Raw genomic sequence first — 23132 nt, 5'->3', positions numbered from 1 at the left:
AGTTGGGGCCATCGCTCATCGCACAGGTAACGTTTTTGCCGGCTAAAATATAGGATTATTTTTTTTATTATATCCTAGCTTATTTGTTATAATAAAAGATAAAATTAAAAACCATATTATAAAAATATCCAGAATTATTGGAATTACTTAAAAAAATATATCATTTATTTTTAAATATTTTTTATAATAGTATTTTTAAAAGTTTAAAGTTGGAAATTCGAAAAACTTTGAAAAAATTCGCTTATTTTGTATGGGGAAAGTGTTACAAGTTTAAAAATTCTGAATTTTTTTTAATTAAAAGTTTATATAACTTTTCAATTAAAATATTTAAAAATAAATTAGAAACTTTTATATATATATAATAATTCAAATTATTTATTATAAAGTTTTTATAATTTAATATTAATAATTGGATTAATTATATAGTATTTTAGTTTATATAAGAAACATGAATTTTGCAGGATTATATTACAAAACGTTACGGTGTGCGATGAGCGATGACCATAACTCTTACAAGAAAATATCGGGTGTAACCAACAATCACTTTACATATCATCCGAAATTCTCTTCTCGCTTCACATTACTGGTATGAGCTTTATATACCTTGTTCCTCCCTACACTAATATTCGGGACAAGATCAGTCGAAGGCCCACGAATAGTCCGAGGCTCGCACAACGCAAAATTTACAGAAGTCAGCTCAACCTTTCAAATCACAATGAAAATAAAGACAACTTCCTGGATGGTGCATGTGATCGCTGTCAAGCAGAGCTATTGAAAGCACCTACTGTCTTGTGAGAATTAGCAACTTATTGTTTTATCATATCGATGAGCCTGGCCTTTATTTCAGTTCAACCGTCGCTTACGCAGGATCGTCATAGGTCCCTGACGTCTCAAATTCATGGTAACACAGTGCAAAATGTTTAGCCACGGAGTAAGCACTGTATTGTCTGGGGCGTATACGTTGACATCGCCAAGTATTTCCCAAAAAGGGTATACATCCGCTGCTGATTTTCTATTTTGATCATTTCGAGTACGATGATTTAGGTATGACTGAAAATTCGTCACCATCGAAGCATTCATCAAACTCATGTATATGCAACACAGGATCAAATCCGTTTAGTATCATGACAAAATCCTCTAAATTTCGTTGCAAATAGTGTTGCACAACTCGAGTCGCAAGCGCAAACCACAAGCGATTGAAGATGATTCCTAATCGCCATTACCCCCATGTTACACGATAAAATGCGGGGGATTGATTAATTAACAAGAGATTGACTTTTTGATGTTCAGCCACCCGTGATGTTTTTCGGGAATCAAATACCAGGCATGGGGCATTAAGGTTAACATAGAAATTTTGCAGTTCTTATACCACTTTTAGATTGTCTGGACCTTGTCAATCATCTTGCAGGAACTGGTTTCATTCGGAGCATTCAAATCTATATCAATGTCATGGATCTCGAGATTTGGAACGGAACTTGCCATGTCAGATCAAGCCAGCAATATACTCCGTACAATTTGTGGATCTACGGATTACGAGAAATATGACAATGCGATACTTGCAAGCTCGCAAGGACCCTGAGAACTATTTGTCCAAAATACGATATCCTATTTAGGAGAGCACGAGAACTCGCTTCAGATACACAGAAGCTCATGATGAAAGGACAATAATCCGAATCCTATATATCATTAGCCTACTCTTCGTTCTTCATCTTTTAGGGTGATGGCTGAACTATTGGTCCGCAAAGCTATATATAATCCTGTCATCCGATTACTTTAACAATGAGTTATATATATTCCTTGGCTCCGCAATGACTAGGAGGAGATCCGCAGGTCCAAAATTGAATATTCCAAGTCGGTGCCTAATTCTGATGCATTCTAATTTTCAAAAGTCAACCTTTCAGTAAATGAGAACGCGCAGAGCATGACGAAAGATGACAGAAACATGTTTGAAATCCCACCCTCTTATCTAGCTAAGACCTTCAATCTTCTGGATTCGGGTCATTGGTCTAGTTCACATCTTCACATTGACGACTATTACAACGGCCTCTTAGAATGTAATGAACTAGATACGTGTTAGTTTCCTACGAAACTTCGCCGCATTAGCTGGTATGTTTAATCTCCTGGGTTGGGATGGTTATGGAAAGGCAGATTCGAGTTGGTTGATGACATGCTGATGTTCATTCGCGTACTTGCTCTTCTTTGGGTGTATCATTCATACCAATCATATGAACGTCTTTACGAATAGCTGGTTGAAATCAATATTTGCGTCTTTTTTTGATATTATCCATGGAGAAATGGTCGCGGTCGCATGAACAGCATGGATTGGAAATATAATGGGCATAAGTTCCATCAGTTGTATAGGCTAGGATAGCAGATCGTTATTGCTAGCATCAAAACTAGGTAATGTTCCATTGCTTCTCCACAACTTAGTAGTTGTCAATCAAATTCTGAATGTTCATCTGATTCTTTGATCAAAGACGAGATGTCGATTTCAAGAGAAAGCAATGAGAAGCCGATGGTTAAGTCCAAAACCATCAATCGCTCCACAGCTTCACCAATCGATAATCATTCATCAGGAAAGGAGCAATACTATATTTTCTTCAAAAATCATCTCATTTAGATTTCAATAGATAGATTTCTATCAAATCTTCATGCATCTACGGATCTTGGCATTCCCGTGCCTCGACTTACCGATCCCTCAAGACATCTTTTCGAGTCATTATTGACGTTCTCGACGAACAATCACGAATATTTAACGCGGTAGAGTTACTAAGAAATTTAAAGATGTTCTTCTATCTCTCTAGGTCCCACTTGCCCTTAAAAATCCACCAAACCTACACGCTACTCGAGTGTACTCAACAACAATCTCCCTCCGAAATCTCAAGATAACTTTCGACATGATTAATTATCCATTTCAACGAAAAGCGAGATCGATTCTCTTCAGAAGAAGAACAGGCAATAGGAATTACCATTCTTCTTGCGTGCTTCCTTCCTTCTTTCTATTCCATTCCCTGAAAAATACAATCTACTTATCTGTGGCAAACCCCCCTTCCTCTACTCTCCTCCTATCTCTCAAGCGATGTTCGACCACGATGATTTGGTATACATAGGTACACATACATATTCACACCACAAACCTCGAATACAACTCAAACAATCCACCATCCACTACGAGCACTAAACAACAGCTATTTTACTCGAACTTAAACCTCAAATCTCAAAGTATTCATCTCCCATCAAACCCCTCCTTCATCCCCCAGACACAAAATCCGCAAATCAACATTCCTCTCCTCTTCAATATATACACATACCTACACATACCAAAAACTCTCCCTCCCTTCCCCATTCAATCGTGTCCCACTCACATCTATCCCACATCCATCAACACATACACACATCAGCATACACACACATCTATTTAAATCATTCTATCTAGTATCCTTTGGATACAACATTATTGGTTGCTAATTTTCTCCATGATAATAATCAATCCAATACCAATCCAATATCAATATCAATTCATATTGATATAGATAGGATAGATAATTGTACTCACTGACTGACTTGCTTTTTGCTTTCTTCTTTACTCTCTTTCTTTCTTACTTCCTTAATTTCTTGCTTTCTTACTCTCTTCTTACTAGATACATATGCATGTAGCTTTACAACCTCTATACAGCAACCCCTCCTCTCCAGCTATCACTTACTCAACCCATCCATCCATCCATCCATCCCACCCCATCAACCCTATAACTAGAATATACCAAACCCAAAATACAAGACAAGACACGGACAAACAAGCACACGACAATCAACAAAAAAATCTGAAAAATTGGTTCAAAAGTCAACCGTAAGCTTGCGAAAAGGTTAGAAACGCCATGCATGTATGCTATGACTATGACTATGACTATGCCACTATGCCTATCCCATCTCTCCCTAACGGAAATGAATCGGAAAAGAAACTCCCCCCCCCTCCCCCACCACCAACATCAACCACCATCACCACTAACTAGCATACCAACAGTATCCCATCTTCCCTTCAGCATACCTAGTTCAAATTCAAATATCCACCACCCACATACATCCCCATCTTCAATCCTCACAAGTACGATATGAATATGAATATGAATATGAACATGAATTTTTCTCCCCTTTACTTTTTCTTTTTTCCTTGCTCCTGCTCCTGCTCCTGCTCCTCTCTCATGTACTATCACTCCATCCATTCATTCCATTTCACCTCGACAGAGAAATAGACTAAACAGAAAGAAACTCCACGAGCCGGAAGTCTAAAGAGGTAAAAATCGACCAACATAATATCCCCCCACAACTATCAATCCTCTCAGAGTATCCACCCATCCATTCCACCTAAACTACTCCATTTCCATAGCCATTTCCATGGAAAGAAAAACGCCCCTTGACACCAGCCTTAACATCTTATCCCATAATTTTCGCATTTTGCACTATCTCCCACCCACTCCATCTCCCATCCTCAAATCTTCCGCCTCCGCTTATTACTCGCGTTGTCATTCTCATTACTATTTCCATTCGAATTCCCATTGCCATCTCCCATCCCATCATCCGCCGGACTCGTCGACTCACTACTCGCCACCGTCTCGACAATCCTACTCGCTCCATTCCCACTCGAGCCGGTACCATTCACACTCCCATCATTCACACCATCCATACCAACATCAAAATGACTTTCTCCACCACCATACCCACTTCCATCAACTCCATTGCCAAAATCATCAAAGTTAAAACTCGGATTGCCCGGACTCCCTCCACTATAAAAGCTGGGAATCGAAAAAATTTATCTAAATCCAGATGTGAATGCTGAGGGTCAATGGATTCAGCACCATTAAAATACGAGTCGCCTTGAACACCAGGAATAGAACCCGAAGGACTGAGAGGCGTAAGATTTGCGGAAAGACTTGCAATACGATCACTTTGCTGTTGTTGTAATCCCATCAAGTTTTCAATCTCAGCTTGCGTATAGGCCATTTGCGCTAGATCAGGAGCTTGAGGTGCCGGGCTTACAAGTGCATTGTTAGAACCTGGAGCCGACGAAGTGCTAGCAATGATATTAAGCATATTGCTGCGCTGTTCCGAGGTCAGCGGGGAATTTCCATTTGCATTTTCGTAATGTGTGAGCATATCCGGAAAGTCCATAACATTATTCTCCGGTCGACTTTGTGAGTTGGCGTTTTGAATAATATTCAACATATCTCTTTGCGGTTCGGTCTTCGTTGTCGTACTATCACTAGGAGATTCGAAAAGTTCTTCAACTGTTCCAGAACGTGGAGTAGAATATTGATTTCTTGGACTCGAAGCAGCCGTTGAAGCTTCAGTAACCCGACTACTTTCTCGTTCCGGTGGTCCTGCTGTCAATAACTTTTGTGTTTTGCGAACAACCGGACTAACACTCCCAGCCGCTGGTTGCTGCTGAGGAGTTCCAAGGTCACCAATATCCACAACATTGCCTTGTTGTTGATGTGGACCTTGTTGATTTAACCCAGTTTGAAACATCCGAGTAATATTTTCAGCTCCCTGTCCATCCAAACTTCTGTTGTAGACCGTAGCAAGAAATGTGAGAATAGCATTGATTGAACTCTCATGACGTTCGTGAAGATTTTGGAAAGCCATAGCTTGTTGATAGAGTTGATTATGATCCTTTCTCAGACGTGCAATCGCTTGTGAGATGGTGTTCTGTTGTTTTTGAATATCAGAGATCTGACCCTGAACAACTGCAATTTCTCGTCGTTGTAAGGGTCCAGATTCTGGCGCGGCTGATATCGCTCGATTGGTGGCTGCATTGTTGGTATAATTATTTTGACCAAATTCTTCAATATCTCTTGCTTCATCATCACTATCTCCATCTCCCATCTCCTCAGCTTTCCCTCTCCTAGGTCCTCCCTCCTTTCGAATCTTATTCGTTCCACCCTTCGGTTTATTAATGAGCCAGAGAAGATTTGGATGTCCACGCTTGAAGTAAGGATTGTAATATTCACTCGGGCTCTTGTTTTTCCTCTCACTAGCCTTCATCGAATTATCGGAAAGTCCTACTCTCTTGTGGAAACCATACATGTTGAGTTGTCGCACGAAAGAGGCATAATTATTATGCTTAAACAATTCCGGAATCAACGTTTTCGCAAACTCATCCTCATCCAACACCACAAACGAATCACCTCGATCAGACCATCGTATAAGTTCCGTATTCTTGGATTCGTCAAGAAAGCTATCAAGGAAGAAAGTCAGCGCAAACAATCTCAATCGAAGCTCGCAAAAGAGGAAGCGCTTACCTGCTTAGCTTCTGCACAAATGGTGGGATCTGTTTTCTCTTTGACTGAGCATCTCTCTTGGCAATAGCCGCCTTTTCCTCCAACGCTTCAATATCATCATTTTCCCCATTCACCCCGTGCCCATTCTGTAAATCCATCATCGAATCGTCAAAAGCTCCCCAAGCATCACCCGAACCGTCGTACGTCCGCGGCGCAACAAGTTGGCGATTGTTATTGACATTCGGTCGACGAGCCAATTGTGTGGAATGAGTTTGCGCGGCAAGGGAATGGTCGAAACCAGTGGTCGTTTGCGGTAGACCGGGATTTGCTCCAAACATATTCATATAATTGCTCGTGGTTGGATCTGCGAAATTCTGAGATTCAGAGTTTTGATTCCAGCGCAAGAATTCGGCACTGGGTAGCTGGGTACCTGCATTATATGTTTGTTGCATCTGCGGTGTTTGAATAGCAGACGAGGCTCCCGGTGCAGCTCTTTTTCGGGGATTGGTGGAAGACATATGAGGAGAATACATTCGATGAGGTGTGTATCCGGGATGGGCGTGGAAGTGATCTTCTACGAGATGTGTAGGTGTCGTTGTAGAAGTAGATGGAAGGGGGAAGTGAAGGGGGAAGTGAAGGTCGAAGTGTGAGCTGTTATGTAGAAGTGGAAATTGTGCAGCTGTATTGTGGTGCCGTAGCAAACGATTCACGGGTCCAAAGTCGAGGCTACCTGCAGCCTCCCTAGCGACTTCAAGCAGAGGATAGATGTGCGACGCCAAACTCGAAGATAAATGGTTTACTCTATGCTGGAAAATGTTTGCCTTTAATTTTTTTGCGATTGTCGCGGGAGATTCTGGTAGAGGCTCGGCGCGATGAGTTTGATGGAATTGTGCAGGAAGGATTGAAGGTATCTATAAATGATGATGGCGGATCAAAGGTATGGACGGAAGATATGAGTCAATGGTAGATGTGTTGAGATGATTCTTAGAATAAGTTATTGTTCCAAACAAAGGTTGAAGGGGGTGGAAATAGGTAGTGGGGTTATGTATGATGCAAGTTGATAGAGTTGATATTCCTCTTCGTTGTGTGTTTTGGGAAGGGGGAGGAATTCTTCTTGAACTTGAAGTTTATTGTTCTTTTTTGGATGGGAATTGAAACGTTTTTGATTATCTAGATCTAGATGGAGTATTTGTGGAAAGAGAAAGAGAGAGATCTCAGGTGAATGGGAATTGAAGACATCTTTTTATGAGATTTAAATTATATATAAATATAAATTATTTTCCGTATAAATTATCTCTGTCTATCTAGTATCTAGGTAATGTCTAATGTTTGATAGATGTGTTTTTCATTGAGAGGAAATGTACCTAGGTACCTAGGTAGATGGAAGAGGTACTACTGTAGGTGGGTAGATGGATCAGATTATCAAGTGTAAATATGATGATAATCAATTGATGGATGTTTTAACTTCATACCTCTCTCTCTTTATATACTCACAAACAGTCCATGATATTACAATATATAAAACTTCCCATACATAAACATACACACATTCCCCTACGAATCCGCATCTCCGGAGTATACGTTCTTCAGAAATTTCACCCACCCCAGCTTTCATCGATGATGACAATGCTGACTAATAACAAGGCTGACCATTCCTCTCTCCACTCCCGGTCTCTCACCAACCTTAATCTTATCAGCCAAAGCTCCGCTCTCAATCCTCTGATCGATAAATCGCTAGTGCATCACTGAAAATCATCACAGAAAATCATCGACTTTTCAAAGTTTTCATTTTTCATTCTTTTAATTAGATAATATTTATTACTAGCTCAGTGGGTCTGACAGGGAAGAGGAACTGGTAGAAGAAGGAGATACCTACCTCCCTGGTACGTACTCAGTACGTATAATAAATAAATAAAATAACTTATAAGCCTAATAACACTAGCAGATATCTATCTACAGAGTAGTTAACCTAGCCAGCTCACAATCAACCAAAACTCTACACCTCCAAATCCTCACTACCATCCATCCATCTCCTATCCTATCCTATCCTAAATCAAAACCAAAACTCCCATCATAAAAATCCCAAAGAACCCAAACCCTCAATCTCAAATCTCAAATCTCAAATCCCACTCCAAACTCCAATTCGAAAAAGAGATATATACCTACCTACCTACCTACCTACCTACCTAGTACCTACCCAGTAATCCACAACCAAACATTCATTTTCGTTTAATCTTGCAGGTTTAGTAGTTTGGTATTCGGAATATTCCGTCGGTCGCGAGCTCGGTAGCTTGATGGATATCTAACCTTATCTATCTACTATCTATCTACCTACTCCGTACCTAGGTGACATTCAATCATTCAATCATTCATTCTATCATCCAACTACAGTATCTATCTTACAGAAATATATTTATTTTTCTTCACATTACATCGCAGAGAGAGTATGAAATAGAATACATCAACAGCAATAATAACAATACCTATCCATCTATCTATCCATCTACCCACCAAAAATTTTCATCTCTCCTATCTCTCCCACCCCTCAACATCTCTCCTCTCAAATAAACAACAATCCATTCATCACCCCCCTTCCCCAACACACAACACACAAGGAGTCCGGAGTTCCCAATCCAATCCAATCCAATCCAAAACCACAACATCTCAAAAATACACTTTCACCTAGCCAATTCTCAATTCTCAATACCATACATACTATTGATACCTATCATACATATCCTATTATACATACATACCTAGCCACATTATCCACATAAAACCCATCCAAAGAAAGTCATCCATCCAGAACAGAAAACACACGTCTTCAAAATCACTTACATCTCCATTTCCATTTCTACCCAACCATCTCCCATCTAAACCCCTGTAAATGGGGGCAAGCCCCCAAACCCCCTTAGCTCGCTACGCTCGAAACCTTTCTTTGAAATCTGAAATGTGGTTCCAAATAATTTGCTTTGAGAACTTCCTACTTCAATGCTATCTATCCTTATAGACTGCCACCCCAGCGGTAGTCCTACGGACTGCCAAGAGATCCAGGTCCCTTCCATCCTCTCTCTTCTTTACCTTTCTAATTCATCCTCTTTCCATAAATCGCCTATTTCATCATCTTTATTGTTCACCGTCGCATCATCTGCATCACTTTGGAAGACACCACTGAAGCGTCAATTTAGCTTCTAGAATCATGACCAGAAAGATCTTCCTTCTTTATGTCATTTGAGACCATTCCGTCATGTGAACCATTCATCACACTTCCTCATCACCATTACCATACATATTTCCTACTTAGCTCCTCTCCCAGCCAAAGCCGACCCTCTCGTTAATTTCTCGTTCCGCTTGATATCCCATTCTCTACCCGTCGAACCTCCAGCTTTCGCTTCTCTTTTCGCCTTCATTTCCTCCCTCAGCGATTTAGCTTTCTCTCTAGGATCAATAACCACCAGTTCTTCTTCGGCTTTCTTCCTATAACTGAGATCCTTGCCTAATTTGTCTTCCTTGAAACTCAACGCGTGAGACATCCACCCTTTGTCATTAAAATCTTCTTCCTCTTCTTCTTCCCCTTGCGCTTCCCATGATCTACAGGACTGACAATTTGCAATAAAGTGTAAATCACACAATGCAGCTTCTTCATCATCAACGGTTCCATTTTCCTCCTGTTTGGATTCAGCTTCGTCATGTGAGGCAGGCTTAGCCACTTCCTTTTCAGGTGGTGCAGTTTCCAGTTTCTCCCGAAATGCTCGCAAGATATCTAGAGCTGCTTGATCGTTACTAGCATTTGACTTTCCATTTGCGTTGCGCTTTCGTCCACGAACGGATGTTGCAGGAATCATGGCTTCCAAAGCTGATTTCTTCTTCTCCGGCTCGGGAGCTGTTTGAACATTCCGCTTCATAGACGCTTTTAGTTCCGCTATTTGCGCATTTGTGCGATCTAGCAAAGAGGTAACCTTTTGAACTTGAGGCTCTGGAGAGGAAGAAATATCTCGTTCGAGTTTTGCGGCTCTATTGGGCAACGGTTTGGGAGGTGCTCTTGCTTCGGGTTCTGGTGATGATTGAGGAGATTCAGATGATCGTGCTTTGGGCGCTTTCTTTTTTGGTATGAATTTAGCCTTGGGTTCTGGTTCCGGCGCATTATCTGCAGTTCCATCGTCCATTACAATCCTCGTATCGAATTTCGCCTTTTTCTTAACAACTGGTTGTTCGACACCTTCCTCCCCCTCATCCCCAAAACTTAACAACTGTTTCCCAGCCTTCCTCTTCTTTTTCTTTTCTGGAGCCTTCTTCTCGGGAACCGCAATTTTCGCAACCCTCTCTCTCCTAACCATATCCTTAAACGGGTTAACCAACACCTCCACCCCCGTAATCTTCGTAGGATACAATGGTCGCTCTCCCTCTCCACACTCCGCCTCCCCCATCCTCGCCAAATTATATATCGTCTCTCCCTCCACCCTACCAAACAACGTATTCTTCCCCATCAACTCAGGCGTATCCCCTAAAGTCAAGAAGAACTGACTCCCATTCGTGTCTTTCCCTTCATTAGCCATCCCCAACAATCCTCTCCTATTATATTTTATCCTGCTGTGAAACTCGTCCTTGAAGCCCACTCCTCTCGGTCCCGCATTTTGACCTTTCCGCTCCTCCATCGGCCATATGCCATTCTCTTCAGAAAATTCGCCGCCATCGTAAATCGATTCTCCACCAGATCCAGTACCGGTAGGATCACCACCCTGTAGAATAAAGCCCGGCACAAGTCGATGAAATACCGTATTATCGTAATAGCCGTCGAGGCAATGTTGCAGAAAATTACGAGACGCGAGAGGAATTTGTTGCGCCCAGAGCTCGAGAGAGATATCGCCAGAGGTGGTGTGTAAAATGCATGATGCAGTAGGTTGAGGTTCGAGATTGTAGAGTGACGACATGTTGAGTTGCACAAAGGAGCAAGTCCGACAAATTAATGAGGCCTTGTGAGATGTGTTGGCTGCGATGGAAAGACGTCGATCAATTATTTGACTTCTGATTGAATTTCAATGGAGCTAGGGTGAGCTTAAGCTTACATAATCCTCACATCAAGGCATGACATTGGATTGGATAAGAAACCTCAACTGCCAATGAGCTCCAACAGCCAATCAAGATTCATGTCAACAGTTCAACCAACCATCTGCCTATCCTCACTTCAACTTTCATTCTAGATTCGTTCCCCAACCTGATTCTTGAAGCACATCTCATCACATCCAATCAACAGAGTATTCCCCAATCTGCACTATCGCTCTCTCTAGAATTCATATCTCAAGCGTTCAACGATACTGATGTACCAATTCCCATCTATCACCGATAACATCCTTGAACCACGTGGAAATGTTTCAACTTCTGCGGTTCAACATCTGTAGGTATATCAAGCTAAGAGGCTCGGATGCAAAGTAACCTTCCGTACGGAGCGGAAGTCCCGGCCCGAGTGGTATCGAAATAGCGGTGAAGGACAGTAAACAATCAGTAAACAATCGGGATCTAGGTAGGTATTTTGTTAAGGGGATAGTTACAATTTGGTCGATAGAACAACTTAGGACAGGAAGATGTCAAGTAGAGAATCACGCATGGTCACGAAACATATGATAATAAGACAGAGTAGGCGATGAGTGATTGTTTTCCCTATATCCTATTATTTCCCCGCCACCAGACGCCGTGATAACATGATAATATCAGTTGCAGCACAAATTCAAGCGCAAAAGGGTGCATTGAAGTCCTACTCCGTGTCTCATCCAATAAGAGTCAGAACCCAATACACCCTGAAATCAAACATGCACATATCCATGGCCTTCAAACCCCCCTTCTGGAATCAATATTCCCAGCAACAACAGTACAAGAATTTTCCAACTTCGATGACCTAGAGGAGCAGCAAACAATTAAAATACAATGGATTTTCGTATTCCTCAATCAGCCCTGTGAATTCAACTCGAGAACCAGCGAGTAAACATAGATGTTGGTTGATGTCGATATCTGGAATATCAGACCAAGGTAATTTTTATAATTTTATAGCATGACAGGACGTTACGGTCGTCAATCGTGGGTAGAAAAGGGGTGTGGCGAGCCCCTATTATTATCGGATTCATTGTCCAAAGACGTTAAAATAATCCGGATCCTAGTTTTGATGGATACCGAAAGGAGGTCATAGTAGCGTTATCGTCAAGGTTGCCCAGTCGATTTAATGGTATCCTAGTTGATTCGTAATATGTCGTCGTTCGCGGAAGCCAATCGGTGATAGTATTAAGCAAAATTTGTATATACCGCGAGCAAGAATAGATCTAGAGCCCCGGGGCTCCCAAATGGGAGATCAAGGTCACAAGTGTAATTACAGTAACAAGAGCCGAGCTTGACGAGCCTGTTGATAGGCAAATCAGAAGCCCCGAAAAAGACCGCATGGAAGAGAACGTGTTTCCGCCGAGGGAAGAGGGATGACAACTAAACGCCGCTGCCCGTGATTTGACGTTATAATAAGTGGTAATAGATCACGTCAATAGCTCTAATGTTCGTAACGTCGTAAATCTCTTGAGGAGTATTACATGAACCGAGATGCGGAGGTGAATCCGTTGCGCTCAGATGAATCTGACATTTGGTTAGCTAGAAATTCTCAGGATTGATCATCACGACTTACCATCACTGCTTTTGCTACCATGGCCATTTTGTCTGTTGCGAGAAAATCCTGATCCCCATTGATCACTAGTAGGGCCTCTTGGTTGTCTCTCTGGAACTGCACTTTGTCCATTTCTGGAGCTGCTATCTTCAAGGCTTCCATTGACTGGACGCTGGCTTCCAATAGGACCAGCATTTGATGTGTAGCTATCTCTTTCTTGACCAATGCGACCGGGCGCATTCGAACGGGGTTGACGATCATATCCAAGTGACATGTTGCTCATGCCATTGGCAAGGAACGCATCCTCTCTGAGACCCAAGGGTCCTGCAGACGTAGGAGTCAAGTTAGGGGTTCCACCTGTAACTGATCCGAGACCATAATCGTTGCCTTGGAATCTGGCGATATTCTGGGTCATATTAGCTGGGAAGCTCGCCGACGATGGTACAGGTGATGGCGTGTATGAGCGCAAGTCCGCAAACGATTTGGCGGTTCGTAAATTACGATCACCACTGAGCAGGTCACGTACCCCTGGAGAACCTGGGATATCCAGAAGACCGGAACCTTGTCGGCCGAGAGTATGCATCTGGTAGGCAGCGTCATTGGCTCGCTGCTCACTGAAATCGATTGTTGCAGCTCGGTTGAGTCCACGACGTTGGGATTCGTTATAGTATCCGGCTTGAATTGAGTTCAAAGGTGGACTGGCAAGCTTAGGCTTGACAATTTGTACTTGACGAAGTTCGCCATGTCCTTGGGAGTGGTGGTCCAATCCCATGTTGTGAGCCAAGGTGTGGATTATCCTTCGATCGGCAGGAGAAACTGTAGGCGCGAATGTTAAAACTTCTCTTTCGGCGTCTTGTTTGAAGAAGAGTAGCTCGGTGTAATAGTTCAATGTTGTTGGATCATTCAAATCGTACTCTGCTGCAAGAAGGTTAGTTCAGTAGTTTTGTGCGCGAGAAAAAGAGAAATCAGCACTCACCAGCGGTACCATTGGTGGCGGCAACATTCTGACGCATGTTTACAGGTGAAGGAGATGTAGTTCTCAAGCCGGAATTCATGGAAGTCATAGATCCTGCGGTATGAAGGGAGCCTGTGGAGATGACATTTGGTGCGCGGTGTTGCTCTTCAAGTTGGCCGCGTCTTTCTCTCTTATCGCGTTCGATTCGATCGCGCTCTGCAGCTGGAAGCATCTTCTTGTACTCTACTCGGAGCTTTCGTCCTTGCAAGTCCATGTGGTTCAAGGCATCGATGACTTGTTGCGTTTCGCGAGCATCAGTAAAGTTAGCGAATGCTAAACCCCTGAAAACACCATTATCGAAGTGATAATTAAAGGCATATGGTAATGGCAATCCCATGTTAGACATCATTTCTGTTAGTTGTTCTTTCTTCACAGCAAAAGGAATATTTTTGATGACGATAGCGGTTGGGATTAGCTCTTCGTGATCGCTTTGCTGATTTGGTGGTGGGGGTGAGCGATGGGAATGTTGAGGTTGTTCAAACATGCCAGACAAGTTATGCTGTTGTAAGGATGTTTGAGTGATTGGACCGCCGAGAGATGGAGTACCTGGATTCATCCAACCCTACCAAATGTCAGTTTCATTTCGAGAGGCGCGCAAAATTCAATTCGTAAATAACATAGGGGTAACATACAGATGGGATTTCAGCTCTGCGAGCTTGTTGTTGTTGAGGTCTCATGCGGCCTGCTGTGCCCATTGTGCTAGCTCCATTCGCACCTCCATAGTTCCAAGTCTGACTCTCGTAGGCATAATTCACGTTGCTGGAAGGACCTCTATAGCCGGCTTGATTTGCGTTGTATTGTGATGCGTCGTCGGAAGCGTACAGTCCTCCTCCATTCTGAAGAGGTGCTTGATAATTGTCCATAAATTGTCGCGATGATTGGCGATTAAGCGTCATATTGCCATAAGCTCCTCGACTTGACGCTGGCGATCGATTTGGAGGGTAATCCTGGAACATCTCGGAATACTGTTGACTCATCATGAGAGGCAGATAGTCTTGATGTCAAGAAAGAGAAAAGAAAAGTTTGTTGTGATGCAAGGAGCCGGTGGGCACGCTTGTCAAAGCTTTAGTCCGAAGTGTTCGCACAATAGTACCCCCAAAGATTTTGAGCGAAAAAAAGCACTGTCAGGTGATGATTTCTCACACCAAATCGAGACGAGTCTCTGTTCGCGGGATAAGTGTGTAAGATCTCTGACGTTTGTTGCTCGAGTTTTTAAAGATATTTATGTGGTGGTTGTTTTTAAATTATTTTTGATGTGGGTGGTTGAATAATAATTCTGACGATAGGTATTTTGTACTGGGGGGGGGTGTGTGTTCGTTCTCCTTGCTGTGGGGAGATTGCGACCAGAAGTTAATTGGGAGAGTGTGAGATTGTGAAATTGACCTATGGATGGTTATTGTAGAAAGAAGGATAGATAAAGTGACGACTTTGACATTAGATTTGAAGAAAAGAGAATCGACTTCGAATAGAGCACAAGTAACAAGTATTATAAGAAGACTTTAATACTTGACGCCGGTTGGTTGGAGGAGAATCGAGGAAGAATGAAGAATGGAAGGAGAGAGAGAGGAGAGACTTTCTTCGAGGTGATGAAATGATGGAAGGGGAGAAATCTGCTTTAATGATTTTATTAAACCTGGGAAGAGAAGCCAGAAAGTGACTCCTTAATGAAGCTAATCTGGAATAAGGTTAGTTTAGATTACTGGGCACTCTACCTAGCACCTACGACTTTTATAGTATAAGGTAGACACAGGCACACACAGACAGATACCGATACCGATATACAGATGTACAGATGTACATATATCATTCATAGATACATAGATACATAGTACATACCTAGGGAGATTCGCTTCCAATCATCATAAAATTGAAGGGGAAGGGGGAGGGGATGGGGAAGAGGAAAGGGGATAGATAATGAAAACCGTTTCGAGTTGAGGTGGGAGATACTGGGTAGGTGGGTGGGTAGGTGGGTAGGTAGGTAGAGAGAGAGAGAGAGAGAGAGATAAATACCTAGATAGAATTCAATGGTTTTGTTTTGTTTAATAGTACAATCTAAATAGAAACAAGACTCTTTTCGGGATATTTTCTTTTGATATGTTATTTTGTGAGCGGGGCAATAAATGAAGAATTGCTTTGGACTGGAACGTGGACTTGGATTTGGACGGGAAATGAAGCAGTGTTTGGTTTCTCTCGAATAGATAGGGCAAATCGAAATACCTGATTCAATGATCATAACAATACCATCATCCATAAATATACTTTTCCATTTCCTTTTTCTCCATCTCTCTCTCCCTCTACCATACATACCGACCGATATCATAGTGTACCGACTTAAGAAGTAGTGACTTTCGTCATTAGTTCTGGCTAGTATCACACCTCTTAGATCGAACCAACAACATAAGCCATTCGAATTTCTTGACTAAAGATACTAAAGATACTAGAGAATGTTTAAATTCCTTTTGATTTTTTCTATTTTAAACTTTCCTTGCCATTACTCATTCATTCATCCCGTGACCCCCATCAGTTTGATCAATATATGTGCATCCAATACCCGATTAAGATAAGATGAACAGATGAACGGAGGGAAGAAGATCGAAAAGGGCAGGACAAGAAAAGACTTTAGGGCATTTCTCGGGTCTGTACTCCATCAAACCAAAGGTAAGGAACCGAAATCGATTGGCTTGGGATTTGAATGTGGTACGGACATGGAATGGAATCTTGGGCTGGTTCCGATTATCGATTATGTTGGGTTTGAAATGGAATGGAATGTTGTGAAGCATGATATCTTGAGGTATTGGGTAGGTAGGGAGGTAGTAGGTAGGTAGTTAGTTGGTGGGTTGAATGAAGCCGTGGACATTAGATATATTGGACCCTGGGCCATATACATTCATATACCTACCAGGTGGTATACATATAACATTTCAAGAGTCGAGTCGCATTAATTTAACCCCCCAAATATATCTTACATATTACTCTACAATCACCACTGACCGGTGACAGAAGTCCATTCTGCGTACGCCGTAGGAGTACTCCGTACATTTCCATGTAAAACACTAATACCATCACTATCAAAATGAAATAAAAAAAATGATCACAATTCTATCCATCCATGCATCATCGAGTGTTCATTGGTTCATGTGGAACAGGTTTCTGCAGTGATGGTGCGCTTCCTGCAGTTGGTTCATGTTGATCTCTGCAGATTTATATCTCATATACTATGGTGATATACATGAGAAGCTGTACGGAGGACCTAGATGAATTCATATCATTCGTTATATCTCCATGTATGTACTTGGGTGGAAAGATTCGAGAATAGCCTTTTCTATATACACGTATATTTATGTGTATATATATATATACGTATACCTAGGTGTTTACATATGCAAATATATACAATACAAATCCGGAGCACATCCGGAGCACATCCAGAGGCAATCCAAAGTCAATCAATCCATCGACCTATCATTAGATCAGATGTATCATATCATGATTCGATACATTTTCGTGATTCGGTAACGGTAATATGAAATGGGAGTACCGTATGGAGTACTTACCAGGGAGTCTAGTAATTATTCGTACCAACACCCAGAAAGATGTCCTTCGAGATGCTCCTGAGATGCAAGTCATGGATGAGAGACAATTACCGGGAAGTGGAGTTCGTGGATTCCACCATGAAATACTTCCGTACCAAATTGCCCAAATGGGGTATTCAATCTTGATAGATTAATCAAAAGTATCCATACCCACTCCTCCATACATCTTTGGGGAGATTTCGTGGAAGGCGCAGAATCCGTCGACTTTGTCCCTCGACTTCATCGCCTTCTTTTTCCTTTCTTTTCCTTTTTCCTCTGGTGCTCCCCTCCAACATCATTCGTATTTTCCGGATTGGGTATAGAGTTTATCCAATTACAATCTATTGGAATTAGAGCAGGGGAGTTGTACGCCCACAACATACATTAAACAGAAAAAGTTATTTTATCACTACTCAGTCCTGTATATACTCGTAAAGTCAAAACAAATCAAAACAAATCAAATCAAATCAAATCAAATTAGTTGAATATAATTGAATATTCTGAATCTCTATAGCAACGAACGCTGTTCAATCTTACTCATTACTCAGCACCATCACTCAATGTTTTCTTTATATCAACTACTCATATATCAAAAACTACTCAACGTCCCATCTAGATACACAACTCCAAGTATCACAATCACAATCACAATCACCATCACCCTTCTTCTACCTGCACCTCCAACCTCCAACTCATGTTCCCTAAAACTCAAATCCCCCATCTCACCGTCCCACGTCTTACAAATTATACAAGCTCAATATCCCCTCCCCTCCCCTTCCCCCTCAAAATGTCACTTCTTAGTTCCTGTACACAATCCTGTACACAATCCACTCTGCCGGTTTTCTTTACCTTCTAGAATACGAAGAACCGACATCCTCATTTCGGAATAAATCATCTCCAAGTTCCAGTACCAAACAATTTCCCAATTCCAGAAAGAAAACAAAATCACCCAAAGAACGATCCAAAATGTTCGAGGCCCACGCATATCTCTTGACATTGTTTCCTAAAACAAGACCAATGAAACGTCACAGAAGGAACTACCACGCCTCACCGCAAAGATATGATTCGACCTGGATCACGAACCCCTTTTTCAAAAAGGATCCATCATACTCAATCCAGTTAATATTGGCTGCGGGGCGAACCGACATGATGATCAAACTTTCATATACTAAAGGGACATGATGTGGTCTGTTCGCAACGATACGATGTGTGCTTCTGGTCCCCTATTTTCCCCGACCCAGTCACTTCGTTTTTCAATATTGAATCTTTCCTTTACTCACACGAAATCATCGATTGCGAGGAAGTAAAGGGAATGCTCATTTCCAATTCGATTACTGATTCTTGGATAATCAAAACACACCCATCATTTTTCAAGACATTGGTAGATCGGGTCCGAAGACTCCAATTGTCTGGAGATGCTATTTATATTATTTAATTGGAAGCGCAATCCTTCAAAACATGTTAAAAAAGCAATATGCTACCCGGATGAATTGCTTGCTTCTAGACATGTCAATCCCGTCAAATGAGACTTTCAGCAATCTGACTTGAGTCAATCAAATCTTCCAATGATGGCAAATGGAGTCAGTTCATCGTATTCTCAATACCCTTCCAGATCCCAACAGGTTCAATAGTTGGATGTTCATCACACTACCCAATCGGAATCACTATCTAGAGATCCCGTTGTCAAAAGGCTGAAATGATAAGAAGCCGCGATCAATATTACCACCATGGATATCCAAGAGAAGAAAATGTTCCGATAGGTAGGTATTCATTGTAGCATTTCCAACTTTCACATATACCATGTTCTCTTACATCACTTATTCTTTCTCGCCGGTACCCTTTTTGATCATGTGATGCGTTGAAGAATCTCTCTTTGGTTCGCAATTGCAAATGATATGAGGATGACGAATCGATGAATCTGAGGTCCCTCATCACATGAATTGAAGTACGTCAACACAATTCCAGAACATCGGCGATAATTCGAAAACCCGTCAGTCAACCTGCACAGTCGCAATTTCGACTCGACAAAATTCACAGTTCGATGCCCACTTACTTTTCCAACCGCCATGAAACAGGAAGAGTGGAGCACCCCTCATCAAAAATCATCATCAACGACAAGCCTTGACTCGGGAATTGATGATCGTAGGAAACTCTAGAGCTCGCCGCGAGCCGTCCTTTCACCCTCTGGAACAGGAGATCCTCGCGCGATCAGCAGCAGCTTGGAGAATGTGGTGATCTGTGCGGTGAACGATGATGTCGTGTGCTCAAACTTGGAATTCGTTTTGCGGCTTTGCTTTGCTTTGTTGTGCTGTGCTTCGCGTCTATGTGTATACTACCTAGTAGGTATCGTATTGACAGATGCCGGGATCGTTAGTACTTATTATTGTCACGATGTAAGCATTTTACCTAGTATTTACTGGGAATGAAATGGTTGGGTCCGTGATTTTCGGTGTCTTATTTTGGGGATTGCGACGTTCCTTCTCGTCGTGACATTTTTCAGCTCCAACTTATCTCTCAGGGTCCATTGTCGTCTCGGTATTAGCACCCTTAATCGATGTTACCGTGGCAATAGGTAAGAGAATTGTTCCCTCGCAGCTAGTGCACTATATCAGCTCCAGTGTCTACCAAACCTTGGAAGTTAACTCTTCTCTTCAAAGCGTTTTGCATAACAAGATTTATCCATATGTAAGTCCAGTATCACATCGAGTATACATAATCTAGACAATCCATCAATTCTCCATATCTAAATCTCATTCCATTGTCGGTATCGCGTACTTGACAAACGGTAACTAGAATCTATTTTGGTATTTGTAGTGTTGATTCAGATTGGTGCGTGGTTTTGCGAAGGAGGGTGGGTTGGGGGTTTGGTAGCTGTGGGTGAGTAGATGGGTGAGTAGATGGGTGAGTAGATGGATTGATGAGGAGTGAGGAGTGAGGAAAGGGATGGAAAGAAAAGGAGTGGGATAGATGGAGGGGTAGATGGATGAGTAGACGGAGGGATAAATGGATGAATACCCAATCTAGTAAATGCTAGGTCGATAGATATTCTTTTACTGTATACTGTATAAACTAACTATCACCTACTTGATTAATCATTTTATGTAAGATCTTACATGTTATCTACCTAGTCTAGTGAGTGAAAATGAAGTGAAAATAAAAATAAAAATAAAAATAAAAATAAAAATAAAAAGAGATAAATCGCTGTGAGAGATAGATAGGTAGGTAGGTATGTATTGAGTATCAGGAAGATGAGAGGTGGAGGATTCTATTTTATTATTTAGAGGCTAGGTTATATGTGTTTGGATGTATGTGTTTCTTTATTATATATGTGTATATGTGTATATGTGTATATGTGTATATGTGTATATGTGTATATGTGTATATATATATGGATGAATAAATATGTGTATATTTGTATATTGAGTATAATAAGAAGAGAATGGAATTGGGGTTATTTGGATTGGTAGGTGGGTGGGTGGATGGATGAGATGGGAAGGTTGGATGGGAGTATGTATTTAGGTAGGGTTGGGGAGAGTGGTGAGAGGATGAAGAGAATGGAGAGGATGGAGAGGATGGAGAGGATCTGGAGTGAGTGGATTGAGTTTATCTTGACTTTGTGATGGTGAGTCCCAAAGTTGGTTTTGAAGTGGAGAGTGGGTGGTTAGAGGGATGTGGTGTTGAGATGATATTTTAGGATGAGATATTGAGATTTCGAATGGGAAGATCGTAGAGTACCTATTGAGATATCAGGATAGCAAAACTGGATGAGTAAATACATATTTTATAATAAAGCGATTTCTAAAGTCAATATGAAATTCCTCAATTTGAGATCCTTGATGTATATAAAATCGATGAATGAGAGGATAGATGGGTAAATAGAGGAATAAGAAGATATTCCAAATCCACAACTGAATACTTATCATCAATGTCAACTTCACAAATCTCATGTAGTAATGGTAATGGAAATCCATGAAACACTCCCTTCCATCTGTAATTCAATAATCTACAATATCCAGTGTTTCATCTCGTCCCAAAAAACATAATGAACATACAAAGATCCCATAATTACTAAACATTAAATATCTTCAATCATCTATATGGATCAATATCTCATCCTAAACATCATGTATCATAAATTTGACATTTATTACCTAGATAGGCAATTTCACTTCCGACTTCCTACTTCCAATTTCCAATTCCCAATTCCCATCCTTCGGACTCGGATCCAGCTTTCGAATTTCTTTCTTACTCATTACGAACTATTCCAGTCGGCATTCATTTGCTTACCTATTCATCAAACTTTTTCATGCACACGTCATTTGCAAGATTTTTCCTATCTTTCCTACCTTTCCTACAAATTTAAAAATATAATGTCTATCTAGGTACCTAATATAGATAGATATACAAATACACACCAAGCACCTAGCCCATAAACCAAGCCATTCCTATCAATGACTCAACTCAACAAAGAATTCCTTCCTTTCCTCCCCCCACACAACCACCAAGCAAAAAAAAAAAAAAAAAGAAAAACTCCCCATCAAAAACCCTAACACCCGATCCAAACTTCCCCATCCATTAGCTCACCCATTAGCTCACTCACCAACCATCCCATCCCATCCCATCCCATCTCAAAATCCAATCACGCAATCTCACAGTTTCCCACTTCAATAAATCTAACTCTCACCTGCCATCCAAATCTTACCCAATCCAGAGGATCGACAGATCAAAATCTTCTCCATATCTAGAAATGCCATTAAGTGTCCTCTACCTATAACACCGACTATCTTTAGTCTTTAGCCAACCCAACCACCTCTAAACTAACCTCAAACTCACACTCTAACGATCTGCAATCTGTCAAGAAACCTCAGTCCCCACTCTTTCCCTCAAGATAATGACATCATGTATCCTCCAAATAACAAGCACTCAAATTTCAAAAGGTAGGTAGATGAATACCTAGCACGGCTAAAATCTAATGATCACATATCGACTCAAAATTTGAAAAGGTGAACTTAACTTGTTATTGCAAAAGTGTATCCTAGATCTGCTCGCTCTGTGAGAAATAGAGTCGAAATTCTATAAACATACCCTGTAAATATCTAAATATCACAATCGTTTAAATTGCCCTAGATATTGTAGACACGTATTGAGAGAATTAATTATTGTGAAAAAATGACATGTACGATATTAAATATACCTACACAATTCGGAGTCTTGAGTTCCAGAGAGAAAGAATTCATAAAGTTGAAGAATGATAGGAAGGGGGTGTGTTGATGATTGTGCTGATGACTGTGCTAATGAGTGTGTTATAGAATCTCTTGGGTTGGGTGTTAATAGAAGTCGTTGTTGAACTCATAGCAGATGAATATAAAAGAAGGAAGATTTCAGGAACGCAAGAAAACACCAATGAGAAGATACTTATGAATTGAGTCGAAGAACCTGTACCGGTTGTAAATAGAATGCCATTCGATAATGGAAACAATATAAAGGGGTTGAAAGACGAGAAGCGAATACGAAGCACGGCCTTACCGCGTTAAGACAGGGATGTCGTCCATATAAGTTTGATTGGGATAATGAATGGCATATCATCCTAGACGGATTGGTTTTAAGATGATTAACCTGATAATAGGGAT

The 23132-nt window shown here is 41.2% G+C and overlaps 4 protein-coding genes across 4 annotated transcripts; 1 reads left to right on the top strand and 3 right to left on the bottom strand.

Moving 5' to 3' along the window:
* Positions 1-4486: 4486 nt before the first annotated feature.
* Positions 4487-7549, bottom strand: EAF02_003595 (uncharacterized protein; the record flags this gene model as incomplete). The annotated part of the gene is made up of 3 exons (XM_038899643.1): positions 6297-7549; positions 4865-6232; positions 4487-4790 (listed from the first exon to the last, which is right to left on the bottom strand). The coding sequence occupies exons 1-3, from the start codon at positions 6806-6808 to the stop codon at positions 4487-4489; spliced, it is 2184 nt and encodes a 727-aa protein (XP_038760570.1). The 5' UTR covers positions 6809-7549.
* A 2022-nt stretch (positions 7550-9571) lies between these two features.
* EAF02_003594 (uncharacterized protein) lies at positions 9572-11206 on the bottom strand (the record flags this gene model as incomplete). Its single annotated transcript, XM_038899642.1, has 1 exon — positions 9572-11206. The coding sequence occupies one exon, from the start codon at positions 11204-11206 to the stop codon at positions 9572-9574; it is 1635 nt and encodes a 544-aa protein (XP_038760569.1).
* A 705-nt stretch (positions 11207-11911) lies between these two features.
* Positions 11912-15504, bottom strand: EAF02_003593 (uncharacterized protein). Its single transcript, XM_038899641.1, has 4 exons — positions 14563-15504; positions 13892-14492; positions 12937-13833; positions 11912-12887 (listed from the first exon to the last, which is right to left on the bottom strand). The coding sequence occupies exons 1-4, from the start codon at positions 14908-14910 to the stop codon at positions 12841-12843; spliced, it is 1893 nt and encodes a 630-aa protein (XP_038760568.1). The 5' UTR covers positions 14911-15504; the 3' UTR covers positions 11912-12840.
* A 2964-nt stretch (positions 15505-18468) lies between these two features.
* On the top strand, positions 18469-18684 carry EAF02_003592 (uncharacterized protein; the record flags this gene model as incomplete). Its single annotated transcript, XM_038899640.1, has 1 exon — positions 18469-18684. The coding sequence occupies one exon, from the start codon at positions 18469-18471 to the stop codon at positions 18682-18684; it is 216 nt and encodes a 71-aa protein (XP_038760567.1).
* Positions 18685-23132: the final 4448 nt, after the last annotated feature.

Source organism: Botrytis sinoallii (genome assembly GCF_014898435.1).
Source record: "Botrytis sinoallii strain Bc 23 chromosome Unknown BSIN_005, whole genome shotgun sequence".
NCBI lineage: Eukaryota > Fungi > Ascomycota > Leotiomycetes > Helotiales > Sclerotiniaceae > Botrytis > Botrytis sinoallii.
This window is presented reverse-complemented; position numbering and strand designations above follow the sequence as displayed.

Coding starts and splice junctions, on each gene's coding strand:
- EAF02_003593 (XM_038899641.1), bottom strand. CDS start 14,910: ATGATGAGTCAACAGTATTCCGAGATGTTCCAGGATTACCCTCCAAAT. Junction 14,493..14,562: donor GCAGAGCTGAAATCCCATCT/GTATGTTACCCC, acceptor GACATTTGGTAG/GGTTGGATGAATCCAGGTAC. Junction 12,888..12,936: donor TGGTAGCAAAAGCAGTGATG/GTAAGTCGTGAT, acceptor ACCAAATGTCAG/ATTCATCTGAGCGCAACGGA.